At 41.1% G+C, this 22076-nt stretch overlaps 1 protein-coding gene across 6 annotated transcripts in view; it reads right to left on the reverse strand.

Moving 5' to 3' along the window:
- Positions 1–22076, reverse strand: part of VPS13B (vacuolar protein sorting 13 homolog B) — a 960935-nt gene that overhangs the window by 938651 nt on the left and 208 nt on the right. For 5 of the 6 annotated variants that reach the window (XM_054017509.1, XM_054017507.1, XM_054017510.1 and 2 more), the window contains exons 2-3: positions 20365–20542; positions 10936–11079 (exon numbers count right to left, since the gene is read on the reverse strand). In XM_054017509.1, coding sequence (XP_053873484.1) covers positions 10936–11079; positions 20365–20511 — 291 coding nt within the window. In that variant the 5' untranslated portion in view covers positions 20512–20542. Of the gene's footprint in view, positions 1–10935; positions 11080–20364; positions 20543–20875; positions 21273–22076 lie in introns of those variants that run through there. The other variant, XM_054017508.1, reaches the window with a different exon arrangement.

Genomic DNA, 22076 nt, shown 5'->3' on the forward strand with positions numbered 1-22076 from the left:
AACACAAAGGAAGTACATAAGTCATTGAAGGTCAGGAGCAAATGAGGAGACAAGATGGACTCGTTCCAACTGCAATTTTACTGTACTATACAAAAGGTAAACAAATTTCAAATACTGCTCTCTGGCATCAACACAATTTGGGCACATTATTAAAGAACCATTTCTTTATTTCATATGCTTTTTTAATATTGCCCATTAATTATTTATGATTAAGTTAAAGGGAAACTGCTTTCCCACATGCTTAAATTAGCACCCTTTCCACTCTACACAACTATCCTTCTCCTCTGTTCTGTTCCTTCATCCTTTGACTCATTTCTCCACAATTCACTATTGCTAGCTTCACTCGCATCTTCTTACTACTTTGAAAGATAGACCTTCAATCCATGACCTTCATATAAAACCATTTCATGGAGGAAAACATTTAATTCTAAAGAGAATGAATAGCATACCCAATTAACTCATATTTTCTTCAGGAATAATCTCCTGAAGTTAGGTATCACAGAGCCACTATATATTTAAAAAAAAAAAAAAAAAAACACCTCCACCTTTCTAGTGACCCAGTCTGTAGTACAGAGGTCCCCAAATTGTGGGGTGCCTCCCAACCTCCTCTCCCCCACCCCCGCCACAAGGAGGGCACAGCGGAACATTCGAGGGAATACAGCTGGGACCTGGTCCAGCCCCCATGGGGTGTGGGGAGGGCGTGCCACCCAGTTCTGCTCCTGGCCCCAACTGCTGGTCCTGGCTGCCAGCCCCACGCCCGAGGCTCTGCTCCCGGCCCCACCCCCATCTGTAGTCCCAGCATCACACCCCCCTTACCTCTGTCTGCACACACACACAGAGCTAGGGCCCCAACCCCAGCTCTGGGGAAGCGGGCGCAGTCAGGGGTAAGAGGGGGCACAAGGTAAAAAGTAGTACAACTTTTCTGATACTCAATGGGCCCAACCAGATAGTTGGTGACTAAAGATGCCTACCCCTTACATATACTTTATATGTGTTAGTCCTTTGAATGAGAAGTGCATTATCACACAGCTATAATTGAGCTCATCAGTTAAACATAAGAATGTAAGACCAGCCATACTGGGTCAGACCAAAGGTCCATCTAGCCCAGTAACCTGTCTTCCGACAGTGGCCAGTGCCAGGTGCCCCAGAGAGAATGAAAGGAACAGATAATCATCAAGTGATCCATTCCTTGTCACCCATTCCCAGCTTCTGGGGAACAAAGGCTAGGGACAAAAGCCAAAATGCATAACCATAAGCTTTCCATGTTTCCTCTTGAATCACATAGATAATACATAGTTCAAAACTCACTAAAAGATCAATGGAAACAAGCGTCTAGAGCAGGAGTAGGCAACCTATGGCACGCGTGCCGAAGGCGGCATGTGAGCTGATTTTCAGTGGCACTCACACTGCCCGGGTCCTGGCCACCAATCCAGGGGGTTCTGCATTTTAATTTAATTTTTAATGAAGCTTCTTAAACATTTTAAAAAACCTCATTTACTTTACATACAACAATAGTTTAGTTGTATATTTATAGACTTATAGAAAGAGACCTTCTAAAAACGTTAAAATGTATTACTGGCATGTGAAACCTTAAATTAGAATGAATAAATAAAGACTCGGCACACCACTTCAGAAAGGTTGCCGACCCCTAGTCTAGAGATTAAAAAAAGAACCATAATGACATTTAATAACTGTTTGTTATAGATGAGTTTTAATGAAGACAGTTAAATAGGAAAAAAATCTGAAGATTAAATTTTTCAGAAGTTGGACTTGGTATGAAAACAGCACAAAAGCAGATGAATATAGAACTAATATCCAAGCATCAGTCCTCAAGAAACAACTTGTCCAACAGGCTGATACTGTAACAACATAATAAAATTAATGCAAATTAAGACTATGTGCTTCCAAAAGGTGTTCAAGGCACTACAACCAGACACTTTTAGATCTCCAGAAGAACTCCCTTGGAGAAGTGCAAACATTAAGTTAATTCTGTCTTTACCTCTGGCAAGAAAGAGATTGGAGTTGAATAGCCCTGCAGCTGTAAATATAGCATATGGCTCTGGAAAGATCATATAGAAGTTAGCCATGGGACTAACTCCAGACAGACTGCCATTGATTCTATTACCTATAGCAGTGACAGGCCAAAAGCACTTCCTTTGAATTAAGACTGAAATCTAGTCCTGAAGTTCTGCTACTCTGATATCTGATGAAAGACCTTTTCCTGTGATATGCTTAAGGATTCCCCTAGATAATCAAGTTCCAGGAGCTGGGTTAAGGGATTGTCTACACGGGGACTGTTACTATGTATTATTTGTATTACTGTAGCGTATAGGAGCCTAGTCACAAACCAGAATCCCACTGTGCTAGATACTGTACAAACACAGAACAAAAAAGGTAGACTCTGGGACAGGGACTACAATCTAAATAGAAGACAAGAGACAACAGATGAGTACAGACAGATGGGAAAGTATGTGCATCCATGTTGCTTTGTTCTGCCCGTTTTATGATACTTTCCTTATTAACCTTTACATCCGCACACCTATCCACTTTTTCAAGTTAACCATGCAGCATAGTGAGCACACATCCCATGGTGCAATATTCTACCTCTCAGCTCTACTCTATATTCTGGGATTTTTCTTGGGGTGTCTTGTGGGATGCTGTCAAGGCTGAATCCCCACTCTGTCACTTTGAGTGCAGGAAGTGGGGGCCTGCAAGGATTTTAAAAATTAATACTTGCTACTCCAGGCTTGTATTACACTCCCAAGGCTACAGCTTTTCTCTGACCTTAGCTTGGTAAACGCTGCCACCACCCAAATGCAAAAAAAAAAACCCTTTGAACCCAAGAAGAAGCACTTGGAAATTCCTCCCTGTAGGGTACCCTCAAGCCCTTTCACACACACCCCACCCCACCCCCACCCCACACACACACACCCAATCCGGGGGAGCTGAAAAAGAAAACAAAGGAAATTAGCTGTGACTACCAGCTAATCAAACAACATGCACAAACCTGTTAGGACACCAAAAATCCAATCTTGTTCTTTAAAAAGGTAAATTTTATTAAAAACAAAAAGGAAAAAATTACATCTGGAGCTTAGGCTTTTTGCTAGATCTTAAAAGAAACAATTACAAAAATTAAGCACCCAAAATAGCTTTCTTGGGGGTTCAGCTTAAAGGGTACAAGCAAACAAAAACATCAGGGGTTAGCACAGAGGAGATCCACAAGCCAAAATAAGAAATAAATCTGATAGTGTCTAACTAAACATTCCCTATCCAAATTATTTTTTTCTAGGTATGGAAGATACTTTTTCATACCTGGTTCAAACCTTACACAGCATTTCTGCTTATAGCATTGCTGCCCTGTGTCCCTGCAGCGCTGAGAACAACAGACAAAGGGAAAGTTTCTTTCCCCATTTTAAAAAGTTCTAGCCTTCCCATTGGCTCTTTTGGTCAAGTGCCCACTTTTTTCTTTTTCTTTACCTGCGGGACTTTTTAACCCTTTACAGGTAAAGCAAGTAAAGAACAGCTACCAAGAGAGATTTTACAGCTAACTGGCTGGCTGGGTGTCCATCAAAGGGAGCTCTCCCCCCCACTTTATCTATCACAGATGCCTACCAGAAGCTACAGGAATTTTGGGATGTAGGGTCATACTAAAAAGTTCCCATGATTCCTGACTTGGAAACCCATAAATTCATCTGAATTTTGCCAGCACCAATTCAATTTTCAAACTGCTTTCAGACAGCGTGGAAAACATACTGCTGAACACCGTGATTACCACAATAATTAGTACACACAGGATGTGCATATTTATTGCAGCTGTTCAGCTGACTGCATTTGACTCGGCAGCTTCAGATGCAAGGTGATAGGACTACAGGTAAGAGGAGCAGAAGGATGAAATCAAGCAATTACTTCTGCATACATATACTTGGAGGGGCTTTACTCAGTGGAGCATCACTTCTAGAAGTAATCAACAAGCATTAACTGGTCAGATAGGATCCGAAGAAGTGGGCTGTAGTCCACGAAAGCTTATGCTCTAATAAATTTGTTAGTCTCTAAGGTGCCACAAGTACTCCTGTTCTTCTTTTTTCAGATAGGATAGTGACACAGAACTGGGATGACCAGCAGTGGCTGCAGAACTTCAGGATGCAGAAGGCTACCTTTCTAAAGATCTATGCAGATCTGTCACCAGAACTACAGCAGCACACCGACATGAGAGTTCCCCTCAGCAGAGAGAAATGTGTGGCCATTACCATCTGGAAACTCAACACTCTTGAGAGCCGTCAATCAGTAGTTTACTAGTTTGGTATAGGTAGATCAACTGATGAGGCTATTGTTATAGAGATTTGCAGAGCTATGAGGAGGGTGCTGCTGTGTCATGTTGCAAACTTAGCAACGAACAGGTTACTGATAACTTTGCATTGATTGGGCTCCCAAACTGCATATGCATTACTGATGTGACCCAGATACCTACTGTTTGCCTCCCACACCAAGCCAATGCCTTTATCATCTACAAGAAGGGATAGTTCTCCATGGTGCTGCAAGGCCTGGTAGATCACGGTGGAAGGTTCACCAATATTCACATGGGACAGTCTGAAAAGGACATTGATGCCAGGATCTTTAGAAATTTAGGCATGTTTGCTCCTCAGACCACTATGGACATTAACAGAGTTATGACGGTTTAAGAAGCCTTTTACTGGATGCTTGAACAGGGAGAGCTCTCCTCCACAGCAGCTTCAGTATGACTGTCTGCATGGTGTACTTGTGTAATCTCCCCATCTGCCAGGTCATACAGTTACTGCTTCCCCTGAAGAATTTCCTCCTGGTGAGACCCCATGCTATACACAAAGTCAAGGATGCTTTCTGTGGTGTCTTAGGTGCGTGGGTGTCTCGTGTGCTTTGTGGAAAATTGCCCCCTCACCATTCTTGGGTTAGGTGGTGACATTGCTTGCAAAAAATCCATTCCAGTTGCTTACAGTATGAGCAGATAGTAGGAGCATTACCAGAGGTCCTGCTCTTGTCCCTTGTCTTCAGCTACTTCTGCCACACCTCCTTTGCTTTGACTTGGCATTGGGAACAAGTCTGGAAGTGCCATGACAATGTCTTGTAGATGTTTGCATTCCAGTGACATCTCCAGATGGGACTGGACATGCAGCTGTCCAAAGAGGACAATCAGGAACGCTGCAAGTGTGCACATGGAAGCACAAGGGGCATGGCTGCTATAATGGGCATATGACTCATTGCATGAGCTTACCTTGCATCAAAAAGGGACACACATGGCTGCATGGCAGCATTTCAATAGAGAGGTGGCATCCAGTCAAAATTAAACTGGAGCAGTGGAGGGCACACAGATTCAAAGACAGGCTGATCAAACTGTGAAGCAATACAGTCTGGGATAGCAGTGGGAGAATTGTCAGAAGCAGAGTAGTTAGGAATACATCATATGAATCATAAGCTAACAAACTCACTATAAAGTAGAGTCACTCCGATTCCAAATAAGATTAATTACTGTGACCTTACACCCCAAATAATTTACTTTTTAAAAAGCTTGTGCGTGGACACAAGGCACTTTAATGAGAACATGAGAGTCTGAGTTCAAGGAACTCTGGCAGCCAGCCCAGATGGTTTGGACTTCTGCCTGGAGGGCAGCTCTCTCACATTTTAAATTTTACATTCATACACAAAGATTAAAACTTAATATTATAATCAGATTTGTAAACTGAACATCTATTTTAACATTAAAATAGGCTATACACTAAAAGAAACAGACCAGGCTTCAAGGTGTACAGCCAGTTTCCATAAATGAAAGTCTGTATGGGCAGAAGCAAGGTTTCTCACCTCAACTGATTGCACAGTGTGCTGTATAGAACATTCTACTTCTGTCTAGAAAATAGTTACCTATAATAGAATTTATTTCTTGTTTAAAAAAATAAAAGAGTAAATTTAATACAACAAAACATTAAAACTTGAGATTGAGTGAATCTTCTTCAAAGTCAAGATATGACAGTTAAGGTTATGCAAACAAATGTAAACTTCCTTGTGAATATGCATTATAATACAGTCTTTAATTACATGATCAACTACTGTTTCATATTTAATGAAGGGCCCTGCCTCTTAAAACGTGCAGTGTATCAGGATGTGTTGTGTAGCCAATGGTATTAGGGTATGAAAGACCCACACCTCACTGATTACTGAAGTTGGATGATGTGCAGTGAATGAAGTAGGGGTTTGTAGTAGCTACACTTCACTCAGGATACGAAAAGAATGATGCTGCGAATTAGGAAGAATGGGTCAAACGCACTGAATGATGAACTAAAATTTATGAGGCAACTATCTCATTCCCCAGCACCATCAATCCTGCACACTGAATGGGACAGAGTAGCGTGTAGTTATGAAACTAAAGACTATATGTTAATTCACATATACAAAGAGACAGCTAAGGTTATATAAGTAAACTTATCTTAATTATTCCCTGACTTTAAAGAACATTAGACTGCAAAGTGAAACTCAAATGTAGGCTTTTTGTTTGGAATATTAAATATAAATGCACACTCATTTCATGTTTATCCTGTTTTATTGCATCCCTCTCTTCCTACCCCCAGATTTCAACACCCCTTCTCTGGCATCCGATAGCCTAAGTTGCTGTTATGTACACTGCTAAGTGGGTCCCTTTAAGCCCTATACCTGAAATTGCCATTCCATGATATATAGGTACAGTATATACTCATTCATTAGCCTGTTTGTTTATAACCCGACCCCCTCAAGATGGTTAGGTAAAAATAACAAAAACTGTATGACCCTGTCATAAACCGACCCTATATTTCAGGGGTTGGCAAACTTTGGTTCCTGGCCCGTTAGGGTAAGCCTCTAGCAGGCCTGGACATTTTGTTTACCTGGAGCGTTCACAGGCACAGAGCCCATCAGCTCCCTGTAGCGGTTGGCTGGGAACGGTGAACCGCGGCCACAGGGAGCTGAGGGGCTCCGTGCCTGTGAACGCTCCAGGTAAACAAAATGACAATGTATTAGATAGTCAATTCAATGATTCTATAGAGTTTAAAATCATCAAATTTTGGTGTAGACCCATTTATAAGCTGACCCCTGCTCTTTGATGCATCATTTTTTTACCAAAAATATTCAGCTTACGAAAGAGTATATACGGTAATTTTCTAACAGTGTCCAGCAGAACTAACAACTCACCTCTAAACATGATCAGCACAACTTAAACTTATCCAGGAAATAATCACCACAAGTAAATTCCTCCCAAGTGTCTCTCATTTTAGACCCACATTTATTTGGGTCTTACTCTTTATGTAACTGGTTTACCTGAGTATTATTGTAACTTGACATCAGAAACACTGATGTTTAGGCCACACAACTGTGAAAGACAACCATGATGACCCATACACCTCCATGGAGTTCCATTGACTCACTGAGTCATCATACATGCAATAAGGGTATTGTGAAAGAATGGGCACTTGATTTCTACCACTGTGGTATTGTAGAACCTGTAATCAAGATATATTCTGCCTTCATATTCAACTGCACATCTTATAAATGGCTCACTCAAAAACTCCCTCTCCAAACAGAGAGAACATATTTAGCAATCTATTTTTCTAGCTAAACTGTCATGCTTACTTAGTCAAGGCTCTCATTCACCTGTGGGAGGAAGAAAGGGTCATGGATCCACATGATCAGTACTATGCCTCAGCTTTTAAACAGTCCCTTACTGTGCCAGACCTCCTTAAAGATAGGCCATATGGGCTCAACACCTCTGATATGGAGTCTCTGGGCTCCAGCACTGCTGCTTCTAACCATGAGCTCTAGAAACCATCTTGGTTTCCTTTCTCTCTGTTGCTGTCCCTTTGCCTGTCAGCCTCAGATCAGAACTTCCTCTGTCTCTCAAAAAGCCAGCTCTGATCCTTGCCTCCTTTCACCTCCTGTTCTACTGTCATCCTCTTAAAGGACCCCTGCTGAGTGTCAACTCATTAGGTGTCAACTGTTCAGTCACTAGAGTTCCCGTTGTCTTTCCAGATCCTCCACTGGTGTAAGTTTCAGCCAGTCCTTAATAACCCATTCATACCACCCCAGACAGTTATATGACCCAAACAAACTCACATCGCCTGCTTTGCCGCAGGAGCATTTTAACCCATCTGAACCCCTGGATAGCAATCCCTAGTCAAGTCAGTCACAGGAAATTCCCACTTCATCACAGAAAGCATAACTGAGCAAAAATAAATTGGGAAGCGCAAAAGTGGAAGAGGCAGTTCCTTCATGCACCCCTAATCCCCCAGAGTTTACAGAAGTACTTCTACTTCTACTTTGTGGGTGAAACACATCACTAGTATACTACATTAGAACATAAAAACAGACATACTGGGTCAGACCAATGATCCATCTAGCCTAGTATCCTGTCTTCTGACAGTGGTCAATGCCAGATGCTTCAGAGGGAATAAACATTCTCCTCTTCTAAAAAGGTAATTATCATAGAAGTTCAGCAGAAGTTAAAGCTGGTAGAATCAGCCTTATCTTCCACTCTATGCCTTCACCCCACTTGGGAAAGAGATATTGCCAAAGCATGGACAAAGAATCAGCAGCAGCACAACTCCTAAAGAGTTGCAGGTGTATGATCCCCATGGTGATGCATATATGGAAGCACTGCAAAGGGGCTGGCACCCAAGATCAGAACTTCCTTTCCATCGATACCCATGGGATCATCATGTTTAAAACCATGCCCCACTACCTCCTTTGCAAACTCAAGGCAACATTCATCAGAAACCCAGCTAACTTCACCTCTTCTCCACAGGTTTCACCATGGGTTTTCATGGTTGTAAGTTAGGGTCAATGACTGCACACACTTTGCTCAGACAAACTACTCATGATTCCAACAGACATTTTGCCTGAGGAACAAAATGCAGGATTAAGCTAACTAACACGGGACAGGATACAATGTTTTCTTATTATTTTACTGATTTGAAGTTCTTTGGTGCAATTTTTTAGTTGATAGTTAATTTAAAATAATTTTTTTTAAAAACATTTATTCCATCATCACAGTGTTTTGAGAAGACATTTTACCTATTACAATGTGTGTACATTTTAACAGTTTCTAACAAGCAAATATTTTGGTGATAAAAGGCTTATTCTTAGTCATTCAACCTACAATTACATAGTGCAAATTAAAATAGCCTAAAAATACTTAAATAAATTCGACATGGAAGTCATTAGATATCATTTTCATTTTTCTTAACACTTAATTTCTAATACAAGTACTTTTTCATGAAATAAAATCAAACCCATAGCTTCTTAAAAATATACCCATAGAAAACAACAAAATGTTTTCATTTGCACTCTTATTACTCAAAGATAAACGCTATCATTGGCACAGACCCAAATGTTACTCTCCAGGGTGTACATACCACTGAATAATTTGTTCAAATGTCAGTTGTAATTTTCAAAAATCCTTTCTTGCCTCTGAATCTTAAACATCTGTAACAAATACTTGTTTTGAGAGTGCTTTACATTCATGACATCTGACCTTTTGCTGTACGCACCACAAAATTTAAGTTTCAAATACCATGCAAGCAGGAAATCTGATCATACCAGCAGTAGCCATCTGCATGGTCCAATATCAAATATTAGTTCTTGGTTGCACAAAGTCATGTGTTACATATCTTTTTCCGCAGCTTCTATAATTAATTGTAATTTGCTGCTTCTAAAATGTGTTTCTTATGGGACATCTGGCCTTGAAACCTCTATCTTACCATTGAAAAAATACTTAGTGTCTGAGTGTTGTTTTTATATATAGATAAAATATATAGATATATATGAAAGAGACAGAAAGAGAGAGAGAGCGCGCGCGCACTGCATGGGTGGCATAACTAGGACCAGGTTTTCCAAAACAAAACAAAAATCTCTAATTCCAGAAATAGACTGACTTTTCTTACAGAACATTTATCACATAAATGTAATGCAGAAATGTTCTCCAATGTAATTACTTTCAGATATCTAAATATTGGTATCAAATATTAACAGTTCATTAAGCAAATTGTGGAAGTTCTATAGAAGATGTGTAAATCATATGTTTATTTCCCAGGACTCTAAACTAAATATAATTGGAGTATCTATTGAAATGAAATAAATGTTTAGACAAAGTAAGAAACCTAGAACTAAAACGTGCTTTAGTGTTGAAGTGTTCCAACATATTTGTTGATTGACAATGAATACTGAAGTATGTCAAGATGCTACTGCATATTTCACAAAGCTCTGTACTTTTTTTTAAACTCATATATGCAAAATATAATAATATCCAGTTGCTGGTGTGATACCAGATTTCATTGTGGTGGAATGAAAATTTTACAGACATGAAATGTTGTTATGCGTCTGTCACAAACAACTAAATAAAAAGCTTTTATAAGATACTAAAAATGTCTTCCAAGAAGACTTTATATTTTAAGCAAATAACTTATTACATCAAAATGGAAAAGATAGCTATACTGAAATAATAGGAACTTTAATAAAGCATTCCTACAGCAATAACTCATCTCTTGAGGACACAGCCTAGTGATGCTCTATATAACTTAATCCAGCAGTGGGACACAACTTCTTGGGTGGTAAAAGCTGGAAGCACTTAGGATGCTATGTTGCTCTTGAGATTCATTTGCTGCCTAGTCATAGGAAAATTTTGGCAGAGAGATTCATTAACCTGCTTTTACACCTGCAGGAACAACACTACAGCAAATAAAGTGAAAGAATAGAAAGCATCACAGTCCTTGTGATATTAACCATGATTATTGCTTCAGTGCAGACAAAGACTTTTGGCCAGACGTGACAGACAAAACAAATTAGCACTCCTGTAATACAACATCAACTACTTTATCAATTTTTTTTGAAAAACCCTCAATTTTAGCAAATATATTTTATATAAACTCATCATAGGCTTCTTACCTGGACTCCATCCTTTAGTTTCAAGATGCACTCCATTGTATTGATAGTGATGACAACAGGTTCTGAGCCTAGCTTTGTCCATGGTACATGGATTCGTAATTCATGAATATGTCCACTTAAAAAACTAAATGGTAGTTTCAGCTCCTAAAAAACATGAATTAACCAATTAGATATTAAAACTTAATTAAAAACAAAATCAAAATTGTCAAGGACACATTTGCTACTTTACAAAAAAACTAAGAATAAAATCTTAAGAGTCACCTCGCGCCCACGCCCTCACCCTCGACCCAAAAAAGTCCTCAAAAGTTCTTTTTTCCACCGTCAGTTATGTATGGCACAAGTCTTGGCACTTTAGTTAATAATTGGTCACATGCATTCACTCACACACATTTATTGTGCTTATGTGTTCAAAGGAAACATCTGGATTCTACTATGTCCCTGATAATTAAGAAAGGTTTAAACCACAGTCTCTTATATGCAGCTACGGTGAAATGCATCACTACTCTAGAAACATAACTATAGCATACTCACAACAATTCACAATGAAAGTTAATTATATTCATACGCATACTGTATTATTTCTATAGTGCCTGTGGAGCACATGGAGCCTTACAGATTAATATTAAAAACTGCATGGGGGGGGAGGGAGGAAGAGAGATCTCTGCTCCAAAAACCTTTAATACTTCAATGGGAGTTGCAAGTGCTCAGTATCTCTTAGGAACAGGCTCAAATCAGAGAAAGCAAGAAATGAAAAACACAAAGATGGAGCAGGTACTTAAAGAATGAGGGCTATGGTAAAAAGAGTATTAGGGATGTTTTTATTAAATATGTATCTTGTTGGTTCCTTTTAATATATAAAGTTGAGTTTGTACTCTTTTCCTCCAGTGTTAACATAATATTAGAGGTTAAGGGAACAAGTCAAACAGGAGGAAAGGAGGTCAACATGGGAAGACTAATCTAATCAGGCTACACTCCACATAGCAAAGATTTACTTTGTAGTGTATTTGACATACGGATGAGAGTTTCTGTACACACTGTAAATACAACAAATCTTTTGAACATGGTCAGGATAAAATACATTCAGCTTTTTTTTTTTTTTTTTAAACTATAAGCGTTTCTTCCACTATAATCTATGCACAAGATTTCAATTAATTTTAATTATATAAATATTTTGAAGAGTCTCCAGTATTCCATTCAAGATCATTTGGGACAAGGAAAAGACTGACATTCAAAGTTTCTCAAAGGCCCACATTTTAATTAACTTTAACTCCAAACAAAGATCTACTTGTAAATTCTCAGAAAATTCATTCTATACTCAAAATGTTATAGGCCATTTTGCTGCCTATAACAAATGGAGCCAATCACTTTACATCAGCTTTCCAACAGCCCAAACAAGCAGGTAAGAATAAGAAGCACTATACTCTCCAACAGCCTGACAAAATAAAAAACGTATAACATACAGGTGAGGCTTTCACACAGGAAGACAGCAGGCCAGTACGAGCTGCAATTTAATTGAGTTGTAGAAGTAAGCTAGGCTTCTTGTCTCTCAAATATTTAATTTCTATGCCAATCATCAGTATAGCAATGTTTATTTAGACACTGATTTGCCTTTACATGTGGGAATTCTAAGTTTATTTTAAAAGACATTCTGAAATAGCTTTTTTCCATTATTTACCAGATGGATTTAACTCAAAGTCCCATTTGTGTCCAAAGCTTCCTACAAGATATGGAAAAATCCTTTTTTTTTTTTTTTTTTTCGGGGGGGCGGAGGGGCACTACTTCTGAAAGCAGGAAGTGGAGCAAAATGCAGAAAGACACAGATTGCCTATATACTTAGAAGGTAAATCAACCTTTCTGTGCCAAAGGAATGTTGATACAAATGTTGTCTGACATTATCCTAATTGGACAAATAATTGTCTCTGCAGTGATATAATGCAAACCCTTTGTTGTGGTACTTGAGAATGATAATTGAGGCAACACAGAACAAATGTGTGTGCCACATTTACTAATTTAACAAACATAACAAAGGCCTTATTTTTATTCCCTTTCCATTCTCTTGGAATCTTTTCCCATTAAACTAAGTATTACATGGAATGTTGAACTATACTAGATTACATTTGTTTAATACTTAACACTTACAGTGTTTTACAAATTTGAAGTACTATACAAACTCGAAAAGATATATGCTGTAGCTCTAACACAAGGTACATGTTCAATGCAGAAATTGTTGGGTTAGATTCTTTGGCCTGTGTTATGCAGAAGGTCAGATTAGATGATTTTAGTGGTCCCTTCTAAATCTATGAACCCTCAATATCCCTGTGGGACAGGTAGGTAAGTTAAGTATTATTACCTCTACTTCCACATTAAAATCAAAACTTGTCTTCATCACATTCAGGACTCTGGTCTATAAATAATATATTACAGTGATGCCATACAATAGCCATACGATAATAATTAAGGCATTTTGTGTTTGCAGTTCCAAGATTAGGTTAAACTAATTTTTAAAGACAGTTTTTTCATATTTTCCCTTCATGGTACCACTATAAGGTTGTTTGGGTGCTTTAACTGTGCATTTCTGTACCTTAACATGTTTGGATTTCTCTTAAGTGTAACCTTAACCGGATCTAAAAATTAATGGTAGCTTCAGTACAAGTGATCATGACTTGATCAGATTTCTAATGTGCAAACAGAATAAAATTCAGACCAGTAATTATACAGACAGACAGTCCAGACTGTAAACTACCTAGTTTGTCCCAATGCGGCAGATACTCCATGCTACCCACCCCAGCAGCAGCTTCCCTTCCCTGACCAGCGTGCCGTCTACCTCCGCAACCGTACCCCTCCCAGTGGCACAGGGGAAGGCCGGGGACTACTTTACCCCGCAACAGAACCCGCAGCCCCTGTCCACCTGGCTGGCCACCCCCCACGAAGCTCCCAGGGCCTGCTAGGGCTGCTCCCGGCTGGCACAGCCCGGGGCTGTTCCTGGCTGGCACGGCCCGGGGCAGGAGAACCAATCTGACACTCATGCATGGGGGTTAACGGTAAGACCAATATTTACCAGATAACCGGTTAATATTTTACATCCCTACTTTCAATACTTCTAATGATTTGAAAATACACAACAAATTTAAAACAAACATTATTTTAACTTCTAAGGGCAGATTTACCAATATACCAGAGAAGCACAAAGCAGTCAGAGTATATTGACCAGTTAAGTGAGGTTTACTGCTGCTTTGCATTGCCAAAGCAGCATAAAACTATCAAAATGTAAGGTGAATCTGTCCCTTACTTTGCAATTGACTTATTGATTTATACAGCTGTCTCACTTAGACCAGCAATATGAGAAAGAGGTAGAAGCAGTACAGCCCCAAAGTCCCATTGCTTGTATGCGATTAGAGATCACTCTGCATTTCTGCTTCAGTTCCCCAGCAGTGCTACTTTGAACACAGCTGAGAGTCCTTTAAGCACAGACACCCAAACATAATTCAGCCACTGAACCTTTAAACAGCAGTGCAACTAGAATAATCTATAAAGGACAGTCTTTTTGTTCTGTGTTTGTACAGTGCCTAGCATAGAGGGGGTCCTGGTCCACCTGTAGAGCTCCTAGGTGCAATGGTAATACCCTCTACCCCGATATAACGCGACCCGATATAACACAGGTTCGCATACAACACGGTAAAGCTCTGACACGCTGCTCTGAGCAGCGTGTTAAAGGTGCCGGGCCGGGGCAAATTTGGGGGCCCCGCAGTCCCAGAGTGGCCCGGAGGATTAGCGGGGGACCGGGAGCAGCCCACTCCGCTTCCCTCATCCCGGCCCCAGCCATGTCGCTCAGGGGAGGCGGCTTGGGGGAAGGGATCCCCTGCACTCACCAGCGGTCGCAGAAGCGGAGCAGCCCGGCCCCAGCCCGCGCCACTCCGTCAGCTCCCAGCCGCGTTGCTCCGCTTCCCACCGCAGGTGAGTGCAGGACCTTGCCCCAGCCCCAGCCGTGTCACTGGGGCGGGGGGGGGAGGGAGAAAGCGGAGCGGGCTGGGACCGCATCACTCCGCTTTCCACCGCAGGTGAGTGTGGGGGGGCGTCCTTTCTCCAACCTCCCTGCACTCACCAGCAGCAGGAAGCGGAGCAGCCCAGCCCCAGACCACTCTACTCCGCCAGCTCCCAGCTGCGGCACTCCGCTTCCCACTGCGGATGAGTACGGGGGGGCGTCCTTTCCCCAACCTCCCCGCACTCACCGGCGGCGGAAAGCGGAGCGCCGCAGCTGGGAGGTGGCGGAGTGGAGCGGGCTGGGGCCGCGTTGCTCCGCTTCCCGCCGCTGCCAGTGAGTGCCTGTCAGGGGTCGGAGTAGTCAGGGGACAGGGAGCAGGGGGGTTGGGTAGGGGGTGGGATCCTGGGGGTGATTAGGGACAGGGGTCTCTGGAGGGGGCGGTCAGGGAACAAGGAACAGGAGGGGCCAAAGCAAGTTTGATATAACGTAGTCTCACCTATAACTCCCGAGGACCGCATTATATCAGGGTAGAGGTGTACAAATAATAATAATACCAGAGAGAATGCCTGACATGTATCCTGTCTCCCTCACACTACTGACTCATTCAACCAATAGAAACATTGCATGCAAGACAGCTGTAAAGGGAAAGATTATGATTTGTTGAGTTTCTTCTGATACCACAATGCTGCCCCACCCTTAAAAGTTACCTGAGCTATTGATTTCTATAGTGCCTATAGTAATACAAAATAGTTAATAACTTAATTTCAACACAAAAATTTTTCCACTATAATCTATGTACAATATTTCAATTAATTTTAATTATATAAAAATTTTGAAGAGTCTCCATTATTCCATTCAAGATCATTTGGAAAAGGAAAAGACTTACGTTCAAAGTTTCTTAAAGGACCACATTTTAATTAACTTTCAACTCCAAAGATCTACTTGTAAATTCTGAGAAAATTCATTCTGTACTCAAAGAGTGGGTGCTGCCATTTTTATAAGGATGCATGTATTTTTCATACCTAACAAAAATGCTGAACCTTTCCTTTAAGTGAAAAATGGTACTCCGGCTTAACTATACAGTTGCAAGCAGTGCCTGCATAATAAAAAAAAAAAAAAATACATGCGCTCTTGAGATAAATTGAACTGAAGTTAAATTTCATTTATAAGCACTTATTAGCATTATTTACATAAAATTCTGCAAATTATTTAAAAAAAAAAAAAACTTTAGGAGGGTGGCCTGATAGCCCGGCAGACTGAAAAACTCTCTTTGGGCTTGATCTAAGCCTTCCTGGAAGTCAATGAGAATCTTTCAACTGAGTTCAGTGAGTACTGGCTCCAACCTAGCATGAACAGAATAGATTCAGCACATTTCCTCTAGTTGCTTTTGCAGTGTACCTCCATCCCAGCTTGGAGTGCCTTCCTCTAGAACAGTGGTTCTCAAACTTTTTCTTTCGCAGACCACTTGAAAATTGCTGAAGGTCTTGGCATACCACTTAATGATCTTTCCAAATGTTGTTTGTATCGTTAGCTACCTATTGTAAAGCACTTTGGATAAAAGTGCTATATTAAAAAAACTAAATAATAATTAACATGTTTTTCTACAAATAAAAGCACACAACTCATATTTTAATATCAGTAGTCTCTCCCCTGCTGTGGCAGCCACCGAGCTGGGGCTGGGAAGGAGGGGGGTCTCTCCCCGGCAGCCGCAGCCCTGGAGCTGGAGCAAGTCGCCTCTTTTTCTGGCCGCCACAGCCCTGCACATCCCAAATTCCCCTCCACCCCCTCTTTTCACCCACTGCCGCCCCCACCTACCTCCTATTTCCTCCACCTCACCGCACTGTCCCCTCCCACCCACTCCCTATTCCCCCCAAGGCCACCATCTCATCTTACATATGCATCTTCTCCATGGTCCAGGCACCTAATTAGTGGAGCCATGCCTGAACGGCTCCACTAATTACGTGGGCGGCCCTTCTGTCTCTCATGTACGGCTGCCCAGGTGTGCACCTTAGAAGGAACTATCCGCGGACCACCTGAATGAAGCTCCCAGACCACTGGTGGTCTGCGGACCATAGTTTGAGAACCTCTGCTCTATAAGGCAGAATGTAGTCCATCTTCAATTCCCATTCACTCTCTGAATTCTGATGAGGCTGCCAACCAGAGTGTCAGTTATAGTTATTGTTTTAATGAGGGCACCTACCCATGTAAAATTAAACTAAGAGCACCAGGTCACTCATTTCACATAGACTAACAGGTGTCAAAATACTTGCTTTTGTTGAACTAAATTTTGCTTTCAGATATATATCCACAACTCTCAAGTCAATAAGAGTTGCATGTAAATATCTGAGGCAACATTAGGTCCTATAAGTAAAATGACAATAGACTCCATTGTTTCCCATAGATATATACATATACCAAATATTAAACTCAATACTTACATGAATTTTCTACATCATAGTATCTGAGCATTTCGCAGACAATAATTAATGTCTCCTCACAACACTGCTTCTTACTATGATTATCCCATTCTACCAGTGGAGAATTGAGGCACATACAGATTAAGGACCCAGTCTTGAGAAAACATACACAAGGGAGCAATTTTGCACATGTAAGTAGTCTCACTAAGCTCAATGAGATTTGCAGATGCAAATGTTTGCAGGATGGGGGCCTACATAACTTGCCCACAGTCAAAAAGAAAGTTTATGGCAGAGCCATTAAATGAACCCAAATATGGATCACCAGAAAACTATGCTTTCTTTCCTAGATTCAAGGGATTCTATTCCAATCCAACTACTTCAAAAAACATGTCCACTTACTATACTTAGTAAAAGTAATTACGTTATGGCAGGAATCACGAGATGGGATTGTTAAGCATAGTGTTACAAGTACACCTCTACCCCGATATAACGCAACCCGATATAACATGAATTCAGATATAACACGGTAAAGCAGCGCTCCGGGGTGGGGGGGGGCTGCGCACTCCAGCAGATCAAAGCAAGTTCGATATAATGCGGTTTCACCTATAACGCAGTCAGATTTTTTGGCTCCCGAGGACAGCGTTATATCGTGGTAGGGGTGTACATTAGAACCGCCTCACTGAGTCAGACCAACAGTCCATCTAGCCCAGCATCTTGCCCTCTGACAGAGGCCAATACCAGGTGCCCCAGGGAAATAAACAGAACATGCAATCAAGTGGTTCATCCTATCATCCATTCCCAGCTTCTGGCAAACAGAGGCTAGGGACATTTAGAGTATAATGTAGTATCCCTGCCCATCCTGGTTAATAGCCATTGACATACCTATCCTCCTGGAACTTAACTAGTTTTTTTTTTTAAGTCTTTTCTTGGGCTTGATGTACACTACCGACTTATGTCAGTATAACTATGTCGGTCAGGGGGTTGGAAAATTCACACCCTTGAGGGATGCCGTTATACCAGCTGAACTCCATAGACAGCGCTATGTCAACAGGAGGATTTCTCCCATTGACATAGCTACCACCTCTCCGGGAAGTGAAGTACCTACACCTAGAAGCTCTCCCATCGATGCAGGTAGCATCTTCACTAAACGCTACAGAGGTCCAAGGAGTCTTTGAAGAAATGCTGTTTTGTTAGTTTTGTGATGCAGTTTCCTTTTGAGGGAACTGTAGAAAGCAACAAGATGTTTTGCTCTCTGCCTTAATTTAACTGAAGTAAATCCTAGGAACCAGGCAGTTTGTGGGCTGAGATTCCTGAAGGAGCGGATTGCCTATATGCTGTTTGTGAATGCACCTGCTCAAGGACTAAAGTATATGGTGTAAATAAAAACAAGTTACCCAAAGAAAATACCCGTTGTCCACACTATCAATTTCTCCTTCAAAAGAAAACTGACCTACAAGGCTCTATCACTCACTGGAGAGGCAATACGAGTAGTCATCAAAGTGGGATACTTTCCAAGGAGAGAGCTAGTGAGCTGGTATTGCTGCTGAACCAAAATGGAACAAATAGCTGAGACACTAGCAGAAATCAAAGCACGCCAGAAGAAATTAAAAGACGACCTAACATAGTTTCTGGAAACTTCTCAGAAAGAAGTGAGGAATAGCCCAAAGGCAGAGATCTAACATAATCAGCTGGAAACAAAACCTCTGTTGATTAAGAAGACATGAAGGGTCAGGACAGATTTTGAAACCCAGCTACAAAACGCCTAGTCTGTGCTAGCAAAGTGGATTGAACAGGTGACCACTGACATAATTACCATGGACCAAAAAGTTTTTCAGGAAATAGAAATAATCAGAAAGCTTTGGCCAACACAGAACTTGCTAATAAAGCTGAGATGCAGCAAGGACTTCAAGGACTGAAAAACTGCTTTGCGAAAAAACTCAGGAGGGTGCAGACAAACTTAGAAGTCAGCCACTGCCATAGGAATCAAGCCAGAATTTAGGTAAAACTGGAGATTTCCAGTCTATTTGTATCCTACAGGAACTCTGATGAGGAAGAAAAATGTTCAGAGGCTAAAATAAATCAGAAGTCCCACTATCATTGAGGAAAAACCTTCCTGGAAGACTTTCTTAGTTCATTTTACCATACCCCAAATGAATGGTTGGTGATATGAACAGAAGAGTGTTTGGGGATGAGGGTGTTCTCGCTGCTAGCTTGAATGGTGCTGTAAAACTTAAACCACAAAAAGAGAAACTGAGTTGGTACAAGCCTCTGATATGAAGTTTGGAGCCAGCCATCAATATGACCTGCCAGGGCTCAGCAAAGGGGTAGAAGAGACCCCATATGAACTGACAAATGCCCTGAGAAAATTAGATATGCCAGAAACAACAGATACAAGTAAGGATACCCAGCTGGACTTGGACTTGCAAACTGAGATCACCAAAAGGGATCAGACACTTGGTGAGGGAGAAGAATTTGCTACAGAACTAGTCTTTCCATGCACAGCCCAGCAGAAAGAGGAAAGCTGCTACTGAAGAAGTTGGAAGCTTTCTGCAATGAGTCCCGTAAGTTAAAATCTGCATCTAAATGATTAAAAGGAGGATTTTAATTTGATTCACAACATTTTGAATGGTTTTAAATATCATTAAATTCAGTTAGTAAAATAAAAGATTGGTAATATTTTTTTAGAGGGAGAAGCAGTTCAGTGAAGTGCTGGTACTGTGAAATAACTGATCACTGAAAGATTGGATATGCTCATAAAGAGACGGCTGTCTCTTCAAGTACAGTGATTTGCAGAAATGCAAATGTTCCCTGTTCATCCACTAGAACAGGGGATGTGGGATTCCCAAAGCAGCTGACCAATGGGGGGGGGGGGAGCTCCAAAGAGGTCTAGATGGGAACAAAACAGATAGCAAAAATAATAATGATTGTAAGTGAATACTGATATACAGATAGTATCTTGAACATTTTACTGAACTTATTATAAACTGAGCCACATACACAGTAGCTAACATACCTGTTATGTTAACATACCTGTTCAAGTACATCCAGCTTCAATTCAAGTTTGCTAAGAACCACATCTCCTCCCCATAGTGACAGCTGTAGATCTGAGGGCTTCAAGTTCTTAATGTAGCGATTCACATAACTCATTAAAATAGGAGTCACATAGGACTCTAGCATTGTGGAAGATTTCTGGATTATACACCAAGCACTTAAAAAAAAAAAAAATCAGTAAGAGATCACATTAAAAATTAGCAGCATTAGTTAATGCAATGTATGGAAATGTGAAAATTTATTTCAAGTTTTGCTTACTAAACAGGGGTTATATATACTTAAAGAAAACATTTGAGACTCAAAATGTACATATATTAAATATTTGTGTTCATGAATTTCCAACCTATTTGCATTAGAACCGGTAGTGAGCTTGTACAATATATAAAAAATAAAGCAGCAGGACAGCATGCTTGCCATATCCTTACATAAAACTTAACAGGAAAATAGTAATCTCTGGATCTACACAAATCCTGCCAATTTATAAACTCACCTTTTGCTAATGCCAACAGACAGATTAGAACATTGGCTCGGACTGAACTGGCACCAATCTTATAATGCGTTCTGAACAATTTTTAGATATCAAGAGTGAAGTTCTATTTCCTACCACTCTTGGCAAACAAAAGTACTAATTGCATTTGGCACAGCACAGTTTCTGACACAAATAGTCACAAGACATGCACATCTTATTTTCATGACTGTCCAGCATATAATGCAATCTTATATTAGCCCACTTCAGAACTACACAAATCCTATAAATAGGCTTGGCATAATTTGATTTTTATTTCTTTTATAATTTTGATGGACAATATTGGTTTATCTTTAAACATTTTTCTCAACTGTTACGTATTTAAATTTTCACAGTAGTACAAAATTATGGGGGGGGGGTGAGTTAGAATAATTATTTAATGAAAAGTAGACATTCAAATTCAAAGAGTTAAAGCTTTATAAACCTTAAATTACAAATTCTCAACATCACATGTGAAACATACAAAGTAAACATCCTTAAACCAAACTCTAATAAATTCTCAAGCAGCATTTTTCTTACTTTGCCTGTTTATAAATTTCTATTATTATGGAAGGAAATTTTTTGTAGGTTTGTCTACTGTGAAATTAACATTTCCTGACATTTACCAATAAAAATCTACCGGTAATCATTCCACACCTATATCAGGACATTCACCCCTCACTACCACCTGCCTTCAAAGCTTCCACCCTCACTATCACCCCTCACCCCTAGCTGCCCCCAACCCTCCCACACTCACTCCCATATACCCTCAACCCTCCCACTCACCCCCATCATCGCCAGCCCGCAGCCCTTCCACACTCCTGCCCCTCACCCCTCCCTGCTTTCACCACCCACCCGCGCCTCTGCCTGCTCCCAACCCTCCCACTTGCCCCTCACCATCCCCTACCCCTCACCCTGACAACCGCCAACCCTCCCGCTCCTCACCGCTGACTGACCCTAGCGCCCCCCCCCCCCCCTTGGGTAATGGTAAAAGGTGCAGGGGTAAAGGCCCCCCCCAGGAAGAGATGGGGGTAGTTGTGCGGGGGGGTAAAAGCCCCCACCCCTCCCACACTACCCCACCCCCGCCTGGTCCCAACCCGCCACACACACACTCACGCCCCCAGCCCCGCACTCGCCACTACCGGCCACCAACCAACCCCTTCACGCTACTACCGCCCCGCCACAC

Source organism: Malaclemys terrapin, chromosome 2 (genome assembly GCF_027887155.1).
Source record: "Malaclemys terrapin pileata isolate rMalTer1 chromosome 2, rMalTer1.hap1, whole genome shotgun sequence".
NCBI classification, from domain to species: domain Eukaryota; kingdom Metazoa; phylum Chordata; order Testudines; family Emydidae; genus Malaclemys; species Malaclemys terrapin.